Source organism: Capra hircus, chromosome 4, assembly GCF_001704415.2.
Source record: "Capra hircus breed San Clemente chromosome 4, ASM170441v1, whole genome shotgun sequence".
In the NCBI taxonomy this organism is placed as follows: domain Eukaryota; kingdom Metazoa; phylum Chordata; class Mammalia; order Artiodactyla; family Bovidae; genus Capra; species Capra hircus.
The window spans coordinates 38533754-38551837 of NC_030811.1; the positions used below are offsets into that span (position 1 = coordinate 38533754).

Sequence of the window (18084 nt, forward strand, 5' to 3'; positions counted from 1 at the left end):
TAGCAGCAGATGTATTCAGAGAAGGCAATGGCACCCCACTCCAGTACTCTTGCCTGGAAAATCCCATGGGCGGAGGAACCTGGTGGGCTGCAGTCCATGGGGTCGCTAAGAGTCGGGCACGGCTGAGCGACTTCACTTTCACTTCTCACTTTCATGCATTGAAGAAGGAAATGGCAACCCACTCCAGTGTTCTTGCCTGGAAAATCCCAGGGACGGCGGAGCCTGGTGGGCTGCCATCTATGGGGTCGCACAGAGTTGGACACGACTGAAGCGACTTAGCAGCAGCAGCAGCAGCAGATGTATTAGGTGCTAATGGAGTTCAGAGGAGTGGTTCTAAAACCAGGGTGCATGGGGTTCCAGTGCTTCTTTAGAGGGCTCTCTGGAAGGAGTCTTGAGGGGTGACTTTAGGGAATAACCAGAAAGTGGGCCCAGCTCTCCCCACCATGCTTGAGATAAAGCCACCCCACTTCTCCAAATCTGTTCTGTGTATGGAGAGCAGGGTGAGATATGGGCTCTGGAATAGCCTGGCTGGATCTGAAACCCCCTACCCCACTTCTCTGAGTATGTAACTTGAGCATGTTACTAACTGTCATATGTCATTGGTAGGACATCAGAGTTAATATATGTTAGAATCATGTCTGGCTATTATGCATTGGGCTTTGTACTATGCTTACCTTTTCCTTTATAGAATAATACAGTGTTAAAAACAAAAAAGTTGAAACTCCCCAATGATAGTTTTTTATTGGTTCCTCTAGAAGAAAAATGAGCATGGAATTAGGTCCATTGCTCCTTCAGGGGTGCAATGAAAGTCCCGTATATCACCCTCCTGGTTATCTGGTCTGGTTGCTCAAGGAGTCCTTCCTAATCGTCAGTCATTCTGAGGAGCCGCACCTGTGCTCACAACTGAGCTCAGATACATCTGGTGCTGAGAAGTCCGCACTTGTGTGGCTGCCTTGCCATGTCAAACAATGGCTGTTGGATAAGTAGTGGATATAAATATGTGTTTTTAGTGTTGTTTTAACTGGACAAAGAATATTAGCATAATAACCAAAGAAATTTTTTAAAGCTTTTAAAATTTATCCTCATCAAATGTCTTTGTTTTCCTATATTCTTCTTTAGATCTTGTCATTATACATGCGTAATGTGTAATTTTACCATTTTAATAGTAATTTCTTAATCATTTACTTAATTATTATCCAGTTAATTTTATATATTCTCATAAATATTTTCTATTTTTCTAGAGATGTCAGAATGACCCATGTTAAAGACTATCTGATATCTTACCATGTTTAATACTGTAACAAACTTTTTCAACATTTATGTATTTTTAAATGTAATGCATATTTTCATTTATCTTTTTAAAAAAATTATATCTTCAGAAATATATCCCAGAAATATTTTCTGAGTCAAAAGAGGATGAATATTTTTGTAGCTCTTGATACGGATTTTCAAACTGCTTTCCAAAAGGAAAGCAGTCCACATGTCCAAAATCCATACAGTGATATCCCTATAGATTTACCAGCTTTGGGTAAATCTTTTGCATTTTTTGCTAATGTAATAAATGAAAATAGTATTTCATTGCTCTTTTTGAATCAACAAATTCCACTGATTCTAATGAGTTCTTTTTGAAACAATAGAATAAGTTAACAGAGAGTTTCAGATATATAAGAGTAAGGTTCATTATAAGAAAATATGTACGTGAAAATCCATTTAAAGAATAATATATAAATGTAGAGTATTACTTTGAAATATATTTGTGCTTTCCAAACCAAATAAAAGTTTCCAAAAAATTAATGAAATACAATTTCTATTTTTTTTTTCTACAAGTCACTCATTTTCTCTGGAATAGGGCTTGTTTCTTTGCTACTTGTTCAGGAACTTTCTGACCAAGCTTAAGTGGAAGAAAAATGCTCTAAAAGCCCATATCTTAGTTCCATTGGAAAGTGAGCTGGGATTGTCTGTTCCCTTGCAGCCACTTCTGACAGCACAGCAGTTAGCCTCTGCAGTTGCTGGTGTGATGCCCGGAGGCACGCCGGCCCTCAACCAGCCTATCCTCATCCCCTTCAACATGGCCGGACAGCTAGGGGGGCAGCAAGGATTGGTCCTCACACTGCCTACTGCGAATCTCACCAACATCCAAGGGCTGGTAGCAGCAGCTGCAGCCGGAGGCATTATGACTCTGCCATTGCAAAATCTACAAGGTAACCCACTGTGTCTCTGTTTCCTATAGGGTGTTATCCACTGACCCCTGTTCTCTATAGTGGACAAGTGCTCTGAATGTTGAATGTGGTTTAAAGTTGCTTTCACCATACAAGCAATGGAAGGTTTATGTAGGAAGCAAGTTTCAGGGTGTCTGTGAATCCTGAGTTTGCTCAAGTCATGGGCTGTATCAGTCTTTATGTTTTAATTTTGATTTGAGTCTTTTCAGGGCTTCTGGAAGCATTTATGAGCAATCATTGAATGACACACCAAAAACGCAGATGTCAAATGATTGTGTCATTATTTGAGGACTCAAAATATAATCTCATGGGTTCTTTAATTTAGCCACCTGCAAAGAAAGGTTAGACATTACTAGTTTGTGTGTGAAGTATTTAGAACATCTCAAATAAAAGGTGTCATTTGGAATAATGAACTTATTTTTCTTAATATATTTTAGGTATAATTATTAAATAAAAATTATGTTATTTGAGATCATATTTTATAATGGGAAAAACAGACATATAGAGAACTCTTATCTTATATAATCATGAGCATATAATAAGAATTGAACTCTAACTTTACTCAGGAAGAGTTCAGATAGCATGAAAGTTTTTATTTTTCATTAGAAGATTTGGTAACACTGACTGATAGACTGATTTACAAAAGACTGTCAGAGGAAGAACTGTTATGATGAAAAATAGCTTGAATATGATGAGGATGCCTAAAAAGGACAAAACAAATTTATTTTGGACTGGTCAGAGAAGGTTGCTTTCTCCATTGATATAAATGTTGGCAAATTTTTTTTTCAGAGTGAGACTTTGGTTGGGCAAGTTATCAGAATAATGATGTAAAGTCCTTTTTTAGTTGGTCAAAAGTCAGGCCTTCTGTTTTCTCCATTGGTATAAATGTTAGCCATTGAATTTTTTATGGAGTGAGAGTTTGGTTGAGCAAGATATCAGAATAACACATTTAAAGTACTTTTTGTAGCTCAAAAGTCAGGGCCCCTTAAACCTATTAAATTAGTCAGAGTGTCAGTCCATGGATTAAGGAACAGACCACGTAAGACCTGGTTAACTCTTGACCCAAACTTCTTTACACACTCTATGTTTTAGTGTCCCACCCATTGTGGCCACTTTTTGACTTTCACTTTAATGTTTAAAACAAAGTCTCTCTTATACCATTAAACTGTGCCAAGAAACCTGCCGTTCATAAATCATGCATGCTCAGGACACGCTAATGCACAAACTTTGCTTGTTTCAAATTTGAGAGTGCCTGGGAAGCCAGGATCTCAAGATTAAGCAAATAAGGCAGGAATAAACAAGGTGAAAGCTAAAGCAACAAAGTGTAGGGAGAGGCTTTTTAATGTAGGTGGATGATGAAAACTTAATGAAGAAACGGGCATTATAAAAATGCAATCTTCCCATTTAGAACATTTGCGCTTATGGGAATATTGAATATTATAAATAAACATAAGCTCACGGAGTTCCTAGGTCATGAATTAATCTTGTTTGGTTAAAGTAGATGCCAAAGACAGAGTCTAAAAAGGCCAGCCTTTTGTATCTTTATTATGATTTGGTGTTCTTAGGATTTTAGTGCCTGATTATTTTTAAGGGTTCAGTATGAGTGACTGGTCCAGTGTGGACTCCCGTCAAGATTTCCTCCTGTCTCTCTTTTTAATTATTCAATTTAGTATTAGCTTTTAATTTGGAATTTGGTTCTTTGGAATTTGGCACCTTTGGTTTCAGAAAATGAATCCTAAGATTTGTATCCTTTTTAAGTAGTTTCCATAACGGTGCAGGCTCTTCTTATCCCTTGGTGCTTCCCACCCAATTTCCGTATTGGCTCCTCTTCAGACGAGTATTAAAATTGATGGTCAAGTTCTTCTCTAAGGGGACATTTGTCCCTTTGTCTCCATGTTAATGACCAGGAGGTCATTAGTAAACACCTCCCAGGTGTAAGTCAGCCAGTTATAGGAAGTTTCCTAGTTATTCTTAACACTCAAACTCTTCCTCCAAACACCTTTCTCTTGTATAACATTATGAATGAATCCCAACTCTAAGTCACTGTTAGAGTTTTGGAAAGTTCTCTCCCAGTTTCCTTGGGCTTTTTGTTCTTGTCACATCTATATACGTTCTTCACCACCCAGAATTCACTAGCCTGAGAAAAAACCAACCATCCCTGTTTGCAGGGCACTGGGGATTTGTCTTGGACATAGGACTTTCACTGTTGAAACCAGCAAGTCGGTTCAGTTGCTCAGTCGTGCAGACTCTTTGTGACCCCATGGACTGCAGCACGCCAGCCTTCCCTGTCCATCATCAATTCCTGGAGCTTGCTCAAACTCATGCCCATTGAGTCAGTGATGCCATCCAACCATCTCATCCTCTGTTGTCCACTTCTTCTCCTGCCTTCAATCTTTCCCAGCATCAGAGTCTTTTCCACTGAGTCAATTCTTCGCGTCAGGTGGCCAAAGTATTGGAGCTTCAGCTTCAGTATCAGTTTTTCCAATGAATATTCAGGACTGATTTCCTTTAGGATTGACTGGTTTGATCTTCTTGCTGTCCCAGACAAACCAAAAAGAGATGGTCACCCTACAAAACATCCAAGGATAATAAGGATGGGAATCAGGGAAAGTCTCACCTCTGCAAGGTATCCAAGATCAGTGTCCACTACCTGAAGGACAATGCCAGTTGGTCACCTTGTTGCCCAGCAGCCAAGCTGAGGATGATCTCACCACCTTAAGGAAACCTACTGTGGTCCTTACAGCCAATCCCGTGGCTGTGTCTATGACCTGTATAGCTCCCCAGTTTGTGTCACGGAAGGTTATGGGACTCAGGATATGGGTGAATGGCAGCCAGAAAGTCATCTGCAGTGGTCCTGGTTGACTCTGAGACTGAGCCAGTCCTAGAAGTCCTCAAGTTTCATCCTTTTTCGAGGGTGATGGTCTTGTAAGTGGGAGGCAGTATTTGAGGAGGAGTGCTTACACGTGTTTATATAGCCAACAGAATAGAATGCTCTGCCTCCTCCCTATGGCCTGCTTCTAGACAATGAAAATGGAACTTCAGCCCAGGGCTTTTTAAGAGTCTTTTAAAACAACCAGTACGTCTGCCCACCTATAATAGCTAGCCCACCTTCTCCCATAATTTTACAAGACAGATTTGATTCATCACTCTGAGGGGGAGGGGCTCAAGTGTTCAACCGCTGGGCTGAAGTAGGGCCTGTTTCCATAGGAGGCATTAGTTCTGGATGGTTCCCCTTTTCCTCCTTGTGAAGCATTAAGATCTTATTCATGAAATGAGTCTGCCAGCTGGAATTATCGCTGATTATTCTCCAGCTCTCCTGTCTAGTCCTTCAATCTGTCTGTTACTTTAGTTCAAAAGCTACAAGTTTGCTAAGAAAAAAAAATACTGACATCCATTTCTTAATGGTTTGGAATCCCAGGGATAAATTTTCAAGTATCTTCCTCTTTACTAAAGGGATCAAGAGCTGGTTCATTTAAGTTCCCTATCAAGTGATGTGAAATAGCTCTCAGAGCCTCAGAGGCCTGATTCCTGCATGTATTTTAATGAGTACTAATGATATGTTACATGAGAGCGGCTCCTCTCTGCTCAGGCAGCAGGGGTCCTATCACAGTCTCTTTGTCTTTCTCTATGCATGCTCTCCGGACCAGCGGCTTCAGCATCTTATCAAGGCTATATCCCAGACACCTTGAACAGAATCTACATTCTTAAAAGGGGATCCCTATGTACACTAAGGGCTTTCCTGGTGTCTCAGATGATGAAGAATCTGCCTGCAATGCAGACCTGGGTTTGATCCCTGGGTTGGGAGGATCCCCTGGAGAAAGGAATGGCAAGCCACTCCAGTATTCTTGCCTGGAGAATCCCATGGACAGAGAGTGTGGTGAGCTAGAGTCCATGGAGTTACAAAGAGTCAGACACAACTGAGCAACTAACATGCACACACACACACACACACACACACAAGTTTAAGAAAGCCTGGTTCAAGGAGAATTTCCCAAACTCATTTGGCCCCTCCTCTGCTCTCTCCAGCAACCTCTTCAGGACTCTGAGTATTTTAAGATCACCAGGAGCCATGTAACTATGATAAGCACCTTCATTAATTCTACTGCTCTCTCTCACCATGCCAGGCCCCTAAATGAGGATAATGAACAAAAGGAATAACTTATTTGAGAACATTTTTGTTTCCATAAGACAGTCATATCCTCAAGACCAAGAGGCATTCTCTTGCATAATTAAAACATATGGAAGCCTTTGCTCTGAGATTTTATCCAGCAAAAGCTTTGCATCTTGAAAAAGAGACCATATTGCCCTGCAGAAAACCCATCTGCTTGGCTTAGGGATCATTTTCTCTTTGTCTTCAGATCCTTCCAAGTGAGAAAGAGATACACTCCTGTCTCATCAATGATGGAATGAGACCTGTCTGCTCTCTTCCCCTGTTCCTCCTTGTGACTCTTCTCTACCATGCTGGCTGACTTTTAGCTAACCCACAATTTTGGTTCATTCATATTGCATTCTGTCTTCTTGGAGTCCATGCAACTTCCCAGCTCATGTACCTCTCAGGAACTCTCCATTGATATCTCTCCTTCCATCACCTCTATCTTTATCCCTGTCTCCACTTCTATCTAAATTTCAAGCTCCCTGAAATTCATATTCCTGTCAGTCTGACCCTTTGCATTCTAGACTGCCTACCTGGCCACCCTAGAGCTTGACTACTCAGGTGGAAGTGTCCTCTCCTGTCCAATCAGCTATAATATGGGGATAAGGGGGAAGCCAGGATGACATGGTGTCAAAACATGAGCAACTTATTTAAGAAACCACTGGGACCTCCTATGGTCTGAATTGGGAGATGCCAAAGCTGGGGTCTAGGTTCTGAACGTTTTAAGGAAAGTCTTTGAATGTCCTGGCTGGGATGCAAGCCCAGAAATTCTCTATACTCAGATAAGACCAGGAAATAACCTACTCCTGGACACCATGTGTCCTTACATGAAGTAGGTATAGTTTGGCATTCTCTTTTCTCTTACCTTTATATGCCTTTTCCCCTTCCAGGTACCTCCCACCATTCCTGTGAACATTGTCTGTTGTGTGTTCATAGGATTTTGGTTTCAAGCACCTGTCAGCATATACAACCTGTGAAATAAGATTAATCATGATCACAAACCTCAAGGAAAGAAAATGCCTAAGGTTGCTCCATGACATACTTTATAAACTCCTTTAAGTCAGAGTCTCCCATCTTTCTTATTATTTGGAAACACAGATAGCTATACTAAAAATATAATTTGCAGTTGCCCTCATGTGGGAATGAGATTATTATTTAACAAAATATGCCAAATAATTATTATTGACATATGGATTATTATTATGTGACAAAGTCCCCATTAGGGAACTCATGCAAATGTGTTGGATTTTTGGCTTTTTTAGATGTAGGCAGAAAATATAGATTAAAAACAACCTCCGCACAAGGGATGAAAACAGCAGAGGGTTTAATGGGGCAGCAGTTGTGTTGAAGATTCAAGTTAGTGACTTGTTCCCATCACACAGGCCAAGATAACCCACTCATCACTGTGGGCAATGTAAATGGAGAATATAAATGTGCTATGTAGAAGATTTATATCAAAGTGTGAACATTCCAGTTAAGTCAAGCATAACATTTAAATTAATGACTAAGAATACATTAAAGAGTGCTGCTTACCCTGAACATGGAAAAGCAATTAGGTTCAAGGCAAGTTGGAAAATCAAGGCCAAGTATGGTTTTCCTGCCTTTAGCAGTGGCAGGAAATCTGGCCTGATTTTCTCCAACTCTACAAATTAAAGTCTATAGAGGCTAAAATATTGGAGAAGGCAATGGCACCCCACTCCAGTACTCTTGCCTGGAAAATCCCATGGACAGAGGAGCCTGGTAGGCTGCAGTCCATGGGGTTGCGAAGAGTCGGACACGACTGAGCGACTTCCCTTTCACTTTTCACTTTCATGCATTGGAGAAGAAAATGGCAACCCACTCCAGTGTTCTTGCCTGGAGAATCCCAGGGACGGGGGATCCTGGTGGGCTGCCGTCTATGGGGTCGCACAGAGTTGGACACGACTGAAGCGACTTAGCAGCAGCAGCAGCAGCAGCAGCAGAGTCTAAAATATATGGGAAGAATTTTGGGGGTTAGGAATTTTATGTGCAAGTGGCTTGCACTGCCTTTTTTGTTTGTGCTGTTATTGTTGATTTCATTGAAGTATCATTTACATGTAACAAAATGCATGGATCTTAAGTGCACAATCCAATGAGTTGATAATTGTTTATATCCGTGCAACCCCCACCCACCACAATCAATACAGAAAACAGTTCATTATCCCCAGATATTCCCTTATGTCTCTTTGCAGTATTCTTCATCCCAAAGGAGGAAGAGAACTCCCTATCTTCTTTCTGTCATTATCCATTAGTTTCGTGTGTTCTACAACTGTATATAAATGGATTCACAGAGTGTATTCTTTGGTGTCTGGCTTTTCTTGCTCAGCATAATCTCAGCAGATAAATCTCAGTTTTTGAGATTTATCCATGTTGTTGTATATGTCGATAGTTTCTTTTCATTTTCCAGGAGTGTTCCATTGTGAGAACACACCACATTTTGTTTATCCATAGCCATTCCCACATCCCAGGAGGCAGCATCAAGACGGTCTCCTCCCTTGAGGGGGTGGAGAAGAGGTTCCCCCAGTGGGAATTTCTCAAAAAGCAGCCTTAGTCACTGTTCACCTTGGTCCTTGGCTACATTTGGAGAGAAAGTTGAGGAATATACCATTCTTTGAGGGTTGAAGATTGTTTGAATTTTCCAACTATTAAAGATTTGTAGCTTCTTTGGGAATCAAGTTTTCTATGAAACTGAGAATGCTTCTGACCTTTTTGCTTCCAGTCAGTTCCATGTGCCAGAGTTTTCTCTGAAACATACATCTTCAGTCTGCTTTATTTTGCTTTCTCAGCCCCACATGCTTCTGTTCCAATTCAGTTGGTCTCTGTGTGGGTCCCTGATCTCCTTGGTGTTCTTTAAACATACTCCTACCCAGGGACCTTTGCACAGGCTGTTCTCTAGAAACTGTATCCTTAGAAAGCATCAAGCCTACCTACCTCCCTGTCCCCACCCCAATACTCTTTTCCCCCTCATCTGCCTTCCTTTAGGTCCTTTGTCAATAACACTTATTACCTTCTGCTGCTGCTGCTGCTAAGTCGCTTCAGTCATTTCTGACTCTGTGCGACCCCATAGACGGCAGCCCACCAGGCTCCCCCGTCCCTGGGATTTTCCAGGCAAGAACACTGGAGTGGGTTGCCATTTTCTTCTCCAATGCATGAAAGTGAAAAGTGAAAGGGAAGTCGCTCAGTCGTGTCTGACTCTTCGTGACCCCATGGACTACAGCCTACCAGGCTCCTCCGTCCGTGGGAGTTTCTAGGCAAGAGTACTGGAGTGGGGTGCCATTGCCTTCTACATAACCTTAAAAACCTCAAAAATGGTTGACTCTTGCTTTTCCTTCCTTTTTAAGCACTTTGGGTCATGCCTACTCTAGCATGTGGAGCAGTGGAGGCAGCATTGTGACGCTTGGCCCTCATGCTCTAGAGGACGTCATTTGCATATAAAGTATTTACAATATGTATTGTCAGTGCTTGGCTCTGTCATGGAATGTAAGCCCTGTGATAGGCATCTTTGTTTGGTTAGTTGTGGTCCAAGAACTGGAACAGTGCTGGCTCATATAGGTAAATAATAATGAATGATAGATGGATAGATGAGTGAATATATATGCACTCCAGTATTTATAGCATCATTATTTGCAATAGCCAAGACATGGAAGCAACCCAATCAACAGATGATTTAATGAAGAAGTTGTGATACACACACGATGGAATATTACTGAGCCATAAAAAATGAAATAATACCACTTACAATATTGTGGATAGTTCTAGAGAATATTGTACTTAGTGAAATAAGACAGAGAAATATAAATATCATATGATATCACTTATATGTAAGACAGAAGCAAATTCACATGCAGAAACAAATTCACAGATATTAAAAACAAACTTGTGATTATCAAAGGGGAGAGGAATCAAGGGTATGGGATTAACAGACACAAACTGCTATATATAAAATAGATAAGCAACAAAGATATACTGTATAGCACAGGGGATTATAGCCACTCTGTTAGCCTATAATGGAGTCTAATCTGCAAAAATACTGAAACACTATGCTGCATACCTGAAACCAGCATAATACTGTAAATCAACTATACTTAAAAAAAAAATAGTAGGAGCTAACTGAGTGAAGAATAGTAAAGAGAACATCCAATGTAGAGAAGACGAATGAGGAATATGGATTCTACAGAGTTCTGTGGTTGGTTCTGATTGTTGCTGAAATAAAGATTAGGAGTCTGAGATGACAAGAAATCAAACTGGAGGGGAAGGAAAGGGTGACGTTAGGGAAATCTTATATGCCTTTCTTGTGCACAGTGAGTACATAATAGCATTGTCTTTAAGAACATTTGTCTCTGGGGCCTAATGTGTTAGAGACAAACATACCTAAAACAATGCAATTATGCTATGATATTTGCATGCATGTAGGTTTGTGTGTACTTAATTGTGCCTGTGTGATTCTAAGGATTCGAAGCATCTTGTAAGAAGCATAAATGATAAAAGCTGTTTATTAGAAAAAGAAACTTAGAGATTTAGAACTAGAGGATAAGTCAAAGGGGGGACACATCATATGATGTAGTTTTAATTATCTGACAGTAAAAAGAATCAGTTCAGTTCAGTCGTTTAGTTGTGTCCAACTCTTTGCAACCCCATGGACTGCAGAATGCCAGGCTTCCCTGTCCATTACGAACTCCTGGAGCTTGCTCAAACTCATGTCCATCGTACTGGTGATGCCATCCAACCATCTCATCCTCAAAAAGAATCATACTAGCTTAACAAGAAATGGGCTTATTTATTTTTGTTTTTATTTTTTACTAAGTTTATTCATTTACTCAACAAATACATATTAAACTTTTCATCGTGTTCTAGGCTGTGATCTTGACCTGTGATATACCAGTAAACAAATGAAAGAGACTCCCTAAAGGCACTTCTATGCTTGTGTGGGTGTAAAAGGATGGAAAGATGAAGGGTCCCAGGAACAGGGGTGTGATGTACTTATACAAGATCACTAGTGTCAGTCTCCCCACTAGACAGAGCCCTAAAGGACATGGGGGACCAAGCGTTACAAAATCTGGAAGAAGCATGTCCCAGAGTAAATTCTTGTTACTTAGAAAAGTTAATGATACAGATGCTCGGGGAAGAAATAGCAAACAACCTGATGGACAAGACATTATCTTTTAACTTTCCCAAAATCGTGCTTGAAGAACAAACAGGCACAAAATCTCAGTGAGAGACAAGGAAAGGTTTTTGTTGTTGTTTGTTTATTTCATCACACATGTGGGCTGCAGGCGGGCAGTAGTTCTGTAGCACATCTTTGTTCTGGGATATAGGCTGAAGGGACAGCCTCTCTCTAGGACAGGGCTTTCTTCTCAGAGTGGGAAGACAGACTAGCAGAACCACAGTGGCTCATAAAGCTTTGACTCAAAAGCAGTGCACATCACTTCTACTCACATCCTGTGAGCCAGAGAGATCACCTGATCAACCTGTTGCCAGTGGAATGAAGATGCCTCTAAGGTGTGGAAGCAGAGCACATAATGGAAACCACATTACAAGGGGCTGTGGTGTTCAGAGGTCATTGCCTGAAAGATACACAGCATGAGTATTTGACTTAGGTGAACTTAAGGATCCTTCCGACACTGAGATTCTGTATTAGGTGAACTCATTAGGACATATGGACTATCCAGGTAGAGGTTAGAACGTAGCATATTAACAATGTATTAAAGTAGTAACACTCAAATGAAAAATATAAAAATGGATAATAAATGTATGGACCAATAGGGGACTATCTAATATTGCAAATAAGCACATGTAAAAGTACAGCTCTATTGACGCAAGCTTCAGGGAAAGGCAAAATTATAGGAACAGAAAGGAGATTAGTGGGGACTGAAGACAAGGGGGCAGAAGTTGATAGTAAAGGAGTATAGGGAATTTGGGGGACTATGGTGGCTCAGACGGTAAAGTGTCTGCCTACAATATGGGAGACCCGGGTTCGATCCCTGGGTTGGGAAGATCTCCTGGAGAAGGAAATGTCAACCCACTCCAGTACCCTTGCCTGGAAAATCCTATGGACAGAGGAGCTTGTTAGGCTACCGTTCACAGGGTCGCAAAGAGTCGGACACGACTGAGCGACTTCACTTCACTTCACTTCATATGCATTTGTCAGACTTGGACAGCGGCACACTAGAAAGGGTGAATTGTACTTCAGTTAAATAAACCTCAACATTTTTCAAAAAAGAGAAGAAGTAAGTGGATGCTGGATGCTTATGAAATACCAATAAAATACCAATTTATTTTAAAACATTTTAAAATGTGGGTGAGTACAAAAAAAACGTGTGTGTTAATGGAATGAAAGCTAGATAAAGCTTCATGGGAACAAAAGACCCTCATTTTCCCATTAAAGAAAACATTTGTGGCTCCATTTCATAGATGCAAAAGCTAATAACACTAAAATAATAAAAAGATTTCACATGTACACAGTTTGATTCAAATCATTTAAAAGCCCAAACATACACACACTCCTCACAGAGAGAAGGGAAGAAAAATCTATATACAACAAAGTGCTACCCTAGACAGTGAGATTATGGATGATTGCTTGCTTTCTTTAAGTTTCTGTGTTAAATATTATTGCAAAATAAGAATGCTTTGAATCCATAAAGGTACAAGGTCATACCCCAAAAAGCACTACCAGCATTGACAAGGTTAAATCTCTGGGTCTGTGGTCTTGACTTTCTGACTATCTTTTTTAAAAAGCATCACTCAACTCTAAGTGAATTAATTCCCAAACTAAAAACAGTACAACCACAAAGCAACTCTTTGTGGATTTATTATGTATGAGCAACATTATAATGTTGCTTTTAAATGTACTAGATTTTACTGGCCCAAGGAGAATAAACATGTGGGTGGGGCATGAGGAGGAGTATCCTTCCCAAGGACAAAACAATTAGGTGACCATGTGAGCACTGGCTTCCCTGGTATTTTGTGCTAGTCTAGTGATGCCCACACTCAGAAGAAAGTCGCATCCCCAGGAGCATGATGTACATACAACAGAAATCTAATACCCCTCCCGGAAAGAGCAACTCAGTACCTGCCACAGACACGGAAGAGCAGTCTCTAGCTTTTAGTATGCAGTGATTTGTCAGTCTCTGGTAAGTGACTTGCTGTCTCAAAGTCCAATATTAAAAATACCTAGAGCATAAATTCATATTTGCTGTGTTATTCAGAAGAGCCCCACATGACACATGTTATACAATAATACCAAATCCTCCATAAAGAAGTTATGAAAACTTGTTGCAATGTCTTACTTTGGCAGTTTTTCAAACCTCCATATCTCTGAGGCTTCAGACTTTTTATTTAAAATACCTGAAGAGCTCATTCTACAGTACATTATCCTTGAAGCAGGCTTCACTGAGGCAGTGGGGCATGGATTAAACTGGAAGCACATGAATGAGAAGTATGACTAGTATAGTGTGTATTTAAGAGATACTGTCAATGGAATAAAGCATTGTCAAAGGATAATGGTTTCCACCTGCCACATAAATGTCAGCGCAAAGCCAAAGCATTTATTTTCAAAGCAAAAGGCAGGAAAGTAATGTGATCTCCAGTTTGCACATAATAAGGCTGTAAATCCATCTGGGCTCTTGATGGCATCTATCCATGTGTCCACACTAAGGTGTGCAAACTGGATTAGATTCCAAGCTGGTGATCAGAACACTTTTCCAAGATGGCAGCCACTAGAATGGAAAAGACTGCTTGAAATGCTTCACAATCTCCTTCCATCACCAAGGATGACAGGGAATTGGGGTTATTTATTCCCATTTCCTCTGGCACTAAAATAAAGATTATTTCTGTTTCTGAGGAAAGTGTGTGAGGGCAAGGAATGGAGAGGTATTGAAAATAGGGAAATGGGAGGTGGTCTTCAGTTTCCCTCTGCCTGTTAAGATAATGGAGAGCTGCTGCTGCTGCTAAGTCACTTCAGCCGTGTCCAACTCTGTGCAACCCCATAGACGGCAGCCCACCAGGCTCTGCCGTCCCTGGGATTCTCCAGGCAAGAACACTGGAGTGGGTTGCCGTTTCCTTCTCCAATGCATGAAAGTGAAAAGTGAAAGTGGAGCCGCTTAGTCATGTCTGACTTTTAGTGACCCCATGGACTGCAGCCCACCAGGCTCCTCTGTCCATGGGATTTTCCAGGCAAGAGTACTGGAGTGGGGTGCCATTGCCTTCTCTGAATGGAAAGCTAATGCTCCCCAAAAAAGTACTGTCTTCTCTTATGTGTGCAATAACTTGCAGGACAGATTCCTAGTGAGAGGGTATAACAATTATTTATCAGCTCCCTGTAGGGAAAAGCCGAACCTCATTTTCTGCCATAACTGTGCACAAAGATTGATTGATCAATTTCACAAAGATTTACTAATTTGCCAGGCACTGTGGCAAGCACTCCAGTGTAGTTAGGAAGGAGGCTATGGCAGTAATCTGGAAGAAAATGGTCCTGGTAGCAGTGATGAAGAGCAGAGGACTAATTTAGGCGACATTAACAAGATGGGTTTGGTTCGACTTGAAGATGGAATTTTTTTTTTAATTGGAGAATAGTTGCTTTACAATGTTGTGTTAGTTTCTTCTGTATAGCAAAGTGAATCGGCCATACATGTACATATAGGCCCTCTTTTTGGACTTCCTCCCCATTTAGGTCACCACAGAGAACTGAGTAGAGTTCCCTGTGCCATACAGTAGGTTCTCATTAGTTATCTGTATATGGGCCTCCCTGGTGACTCAGCAGTAAGGAATCAGCCTGCCGCTGTAGGAGATGCGAATTTGATCCTTGGGTCAAGGGACATTCCCCTGGGGTAGAAAATGGCAGCCCACTCCAGTATTCTTGAAATCTCATGGACAGAGGAGCCTGGTGGGCTACAGTCCATGGGGTTGCAGAGTCCGACATGACTTTGTGACTAAATAATAACAATATGAAGTGTATATATGTCAGTCCCAGTCTTGCAATTCATCCCACCCGTCCCCTTCCCCATTGGTATCAATACATTTGTTCTCTATGTCTGCGTCTCTATTTCTGCTTTGCAAATAAGTTCAACAGTTCTATTTTTCTAGGGTTCACATATATGCATTAATATACAACATTTGTTTTTCTCTTTCTGTCTTCACTCTTTATGACATTCTCTAGGTCAACCCACATCTCTGCAAATGACACAATTTCGTTTCTTTTTTATGGATGAGTAATATTCCATTGTTTACATGTACTACATCTTCTTTATCCATTCCTCTGTTGATGGATATTTAGATTGCTTTCATGTCCTAGCTATTATAAATAGTGCTGCAGTGAACACTGGAGTGCATGTGTCCTTTGGAATTATGATTTTCTCCAGACACATACCCAGGAATGAGATTGCTGGAACATATGGTGGTTTTATTTTTAGCTTTTTAAGGAACCTCAGTACTGTTCTCCATAGCGGCTGTACCAATTTACATTCCCACCACTAGTATAAGAGGGTTCTGTTGGTAATAGATTAATTGTGGAGGGATCCAAGGAAAGAGGGAGATGGTTGGTTGAGTTTGATGTGACTGGTTCAAGTTTCATGTGGAAAATTTAAATGGAGTTGGAATTTAAAGTAATTAAGTAGCCAATTGGAAATACATGGATCTAAAACTCAGAATGGGGTTGGTGCTAGAGGTCATGATGAGGAAATCATCAACATGAGACTAAAGCCAGGAAGGGAAGAAATTTCTGGGGGGAAAGAGATTAGAGAAAGAACACAATTCAAGTCACTAGAAGAGGAAGAAGGAAGAGTGCCCAATGTGAATGACTGTTCTGCTTCAGGTTTGACTGGGGCTCCTGTAGTACTCTGTGTTCAGATTCTCTTTCACTGGACATAATCTACACATTCATGTTGGCACTTTTGATTGTTGCCTACCCCTTACACAGCCAGAGTGCCACGAACAGGAGCAAAAAAAAAAAAAATGTATCTGTCAGTTTGCTTTTTATCTTTAAAGACATGCCAAGTTTCCATGTAGAAAGAAGCTATTTTAAGAGCTTGTACATAAAAGCTTCAACAGCGTTTGCTCTTTTGCTGAAAAGTTACTCAATTGATTTAAATCTATTATTTAAAAATGTAGCTATAACCTTAAAATCTGAAAGTGAAAATGTTGGAGTCCCTTTTTTCCCCTCCTTTCTTCCTGTTAAAGCACTTTGGGTCATGCCTACTGTAGCCACCATACTGGACAGCAGAAGGAGCAGGTTGTGCTTAGTCCTGGAGGACATCTGAGCTTGGGAAAAGCTGTAGTTTAAATAATATAGTGTTAATTTGGGGAAATGATTTATCCTGGAAAATGTTGTCTTATTGTAAGCAAAATTAACCTCCAAAAACATTTTGGTTCCACATTCATCTTTTCCTTTGGTTTAGTGTCATCTTCTCCCAAATAATATTAATCAACTATGCTCACCAAGTTTATAGCCCAAACTCAAAAAGAAAAAAAAAAAAAAGAACTGAAGACAGTTGCCATTTGTCACTAGATGAGGATTAGCATGAATATGCAGGTTCATTAACACGCCCTTATGCATCTCTGTTCCCCTGTGTGCCATTATTTTAGATTTCCTTAACAAAACATCTATATATTCAACATTTGACATAAGATAATTTGAGTTTGCTGTGTTTGGAAAATAACTCACAGGGGAGAAAGTTGCATTAAATAAATAATAGAGATAAAATTTATACTTCCATACATTTCAAAGCTAATGTCGCTAGCTTACAATGGAATGGTAACACGAAGACACAGTGCTATAATTTGATTGATTTGTTTTGACAGCAGCCAAATAATTGAGAGTGAAAGGTGTCAGCACAGATGAAATATTGTATAAGCCATGTTCAGAAGGCAACCCCGGCAGCTGCCACAAGTGGAGGTTTATTTCCTTTGATTCCGAACTGGTACTCACCTCCAGTTTATTATGGAACCATGAAAAGTGCATGACTTCTCCAACTAGAGAGACTTTTATAGAGGAGCTAGAAATAGAAGTTTGTCAAGTAGTTGAACAGTGAATGTAGACAAAAGGACAGCACATGGCAGCAGTGTGCTGAGCTGAGTGACAGCAGCTGTTCCCTTTCTTCTCCAAGTTTGCCTTTGTCCTGCATTTTTACCTCATTTGAAAATGATTCTGAGTCACAGCAAATACCAGATCCCACTTTCCAGCCCCTAGACAGGAAATGAGCAAAAGACAAGGGTACGCTTAGCACCATCTCTGGGTCCAGATAACAGATCCTTATCCAACTGAAAATTCAAATGCCTGGCAAGCATCAGATTTGAGGTGCTGGGTGAATTTAGAAGCTAAATGGTCAGAGGAGGATTCATTAGGAGAAAAGCTCTGTTTGTAGGTGACCCTTGAGCACAGCAATTCACAGAGAGAAACATGAGTCACACTGGCTTGGTTTAATTCCACCTCTATCACTTGTTAGCTGTGACCTGACTTCTGAGCTTTTCTTTTATTTGCTTACCTCTGATACTTTATTGTTACTGTTTGGTTACTAAGTCGTGTCTGACTCTTTGCGAGCCCATGGACTACAGCCCACCAGGCTTCTCTGTCCATGTGATTTCCCAGGCAAGAATACTGGAGTGGGTTGCCATCTTCTTCTTTAGGGGATCTTCCCAACTCAAGGATGAAACCCACGTTTCCTGAATTGGCAGATGGATTCTTTACCAAAGGAATAAATG

The 18084-nt window shown here is 40.6% G+C and overlaps 1 protein-coding gene across 2 annotated transcripts in view; it reads left to right on the forward strand.

Annotated features, from left to right (window-relative positions):
• The window catches only part of POU6F2 (POU class 6 homeobox 2), a 391233-nt gene that overhangs the window by 124583 nt on the left and 248566 nt on the right, over positions 1-18084 (forward strand). For both annotated transcript variants that reach the window (XM_018047519.1, XM_018047521.1), the window contains exon 3: positions 1973-2201. In XM_018047519.1, coding sequence (XP_017903008.1) covers positions 1973-2201 — 229 coding nt within the window. The remainder of the gene's footprint in view (positions 1-1972; positions 2202-18084) is intronic.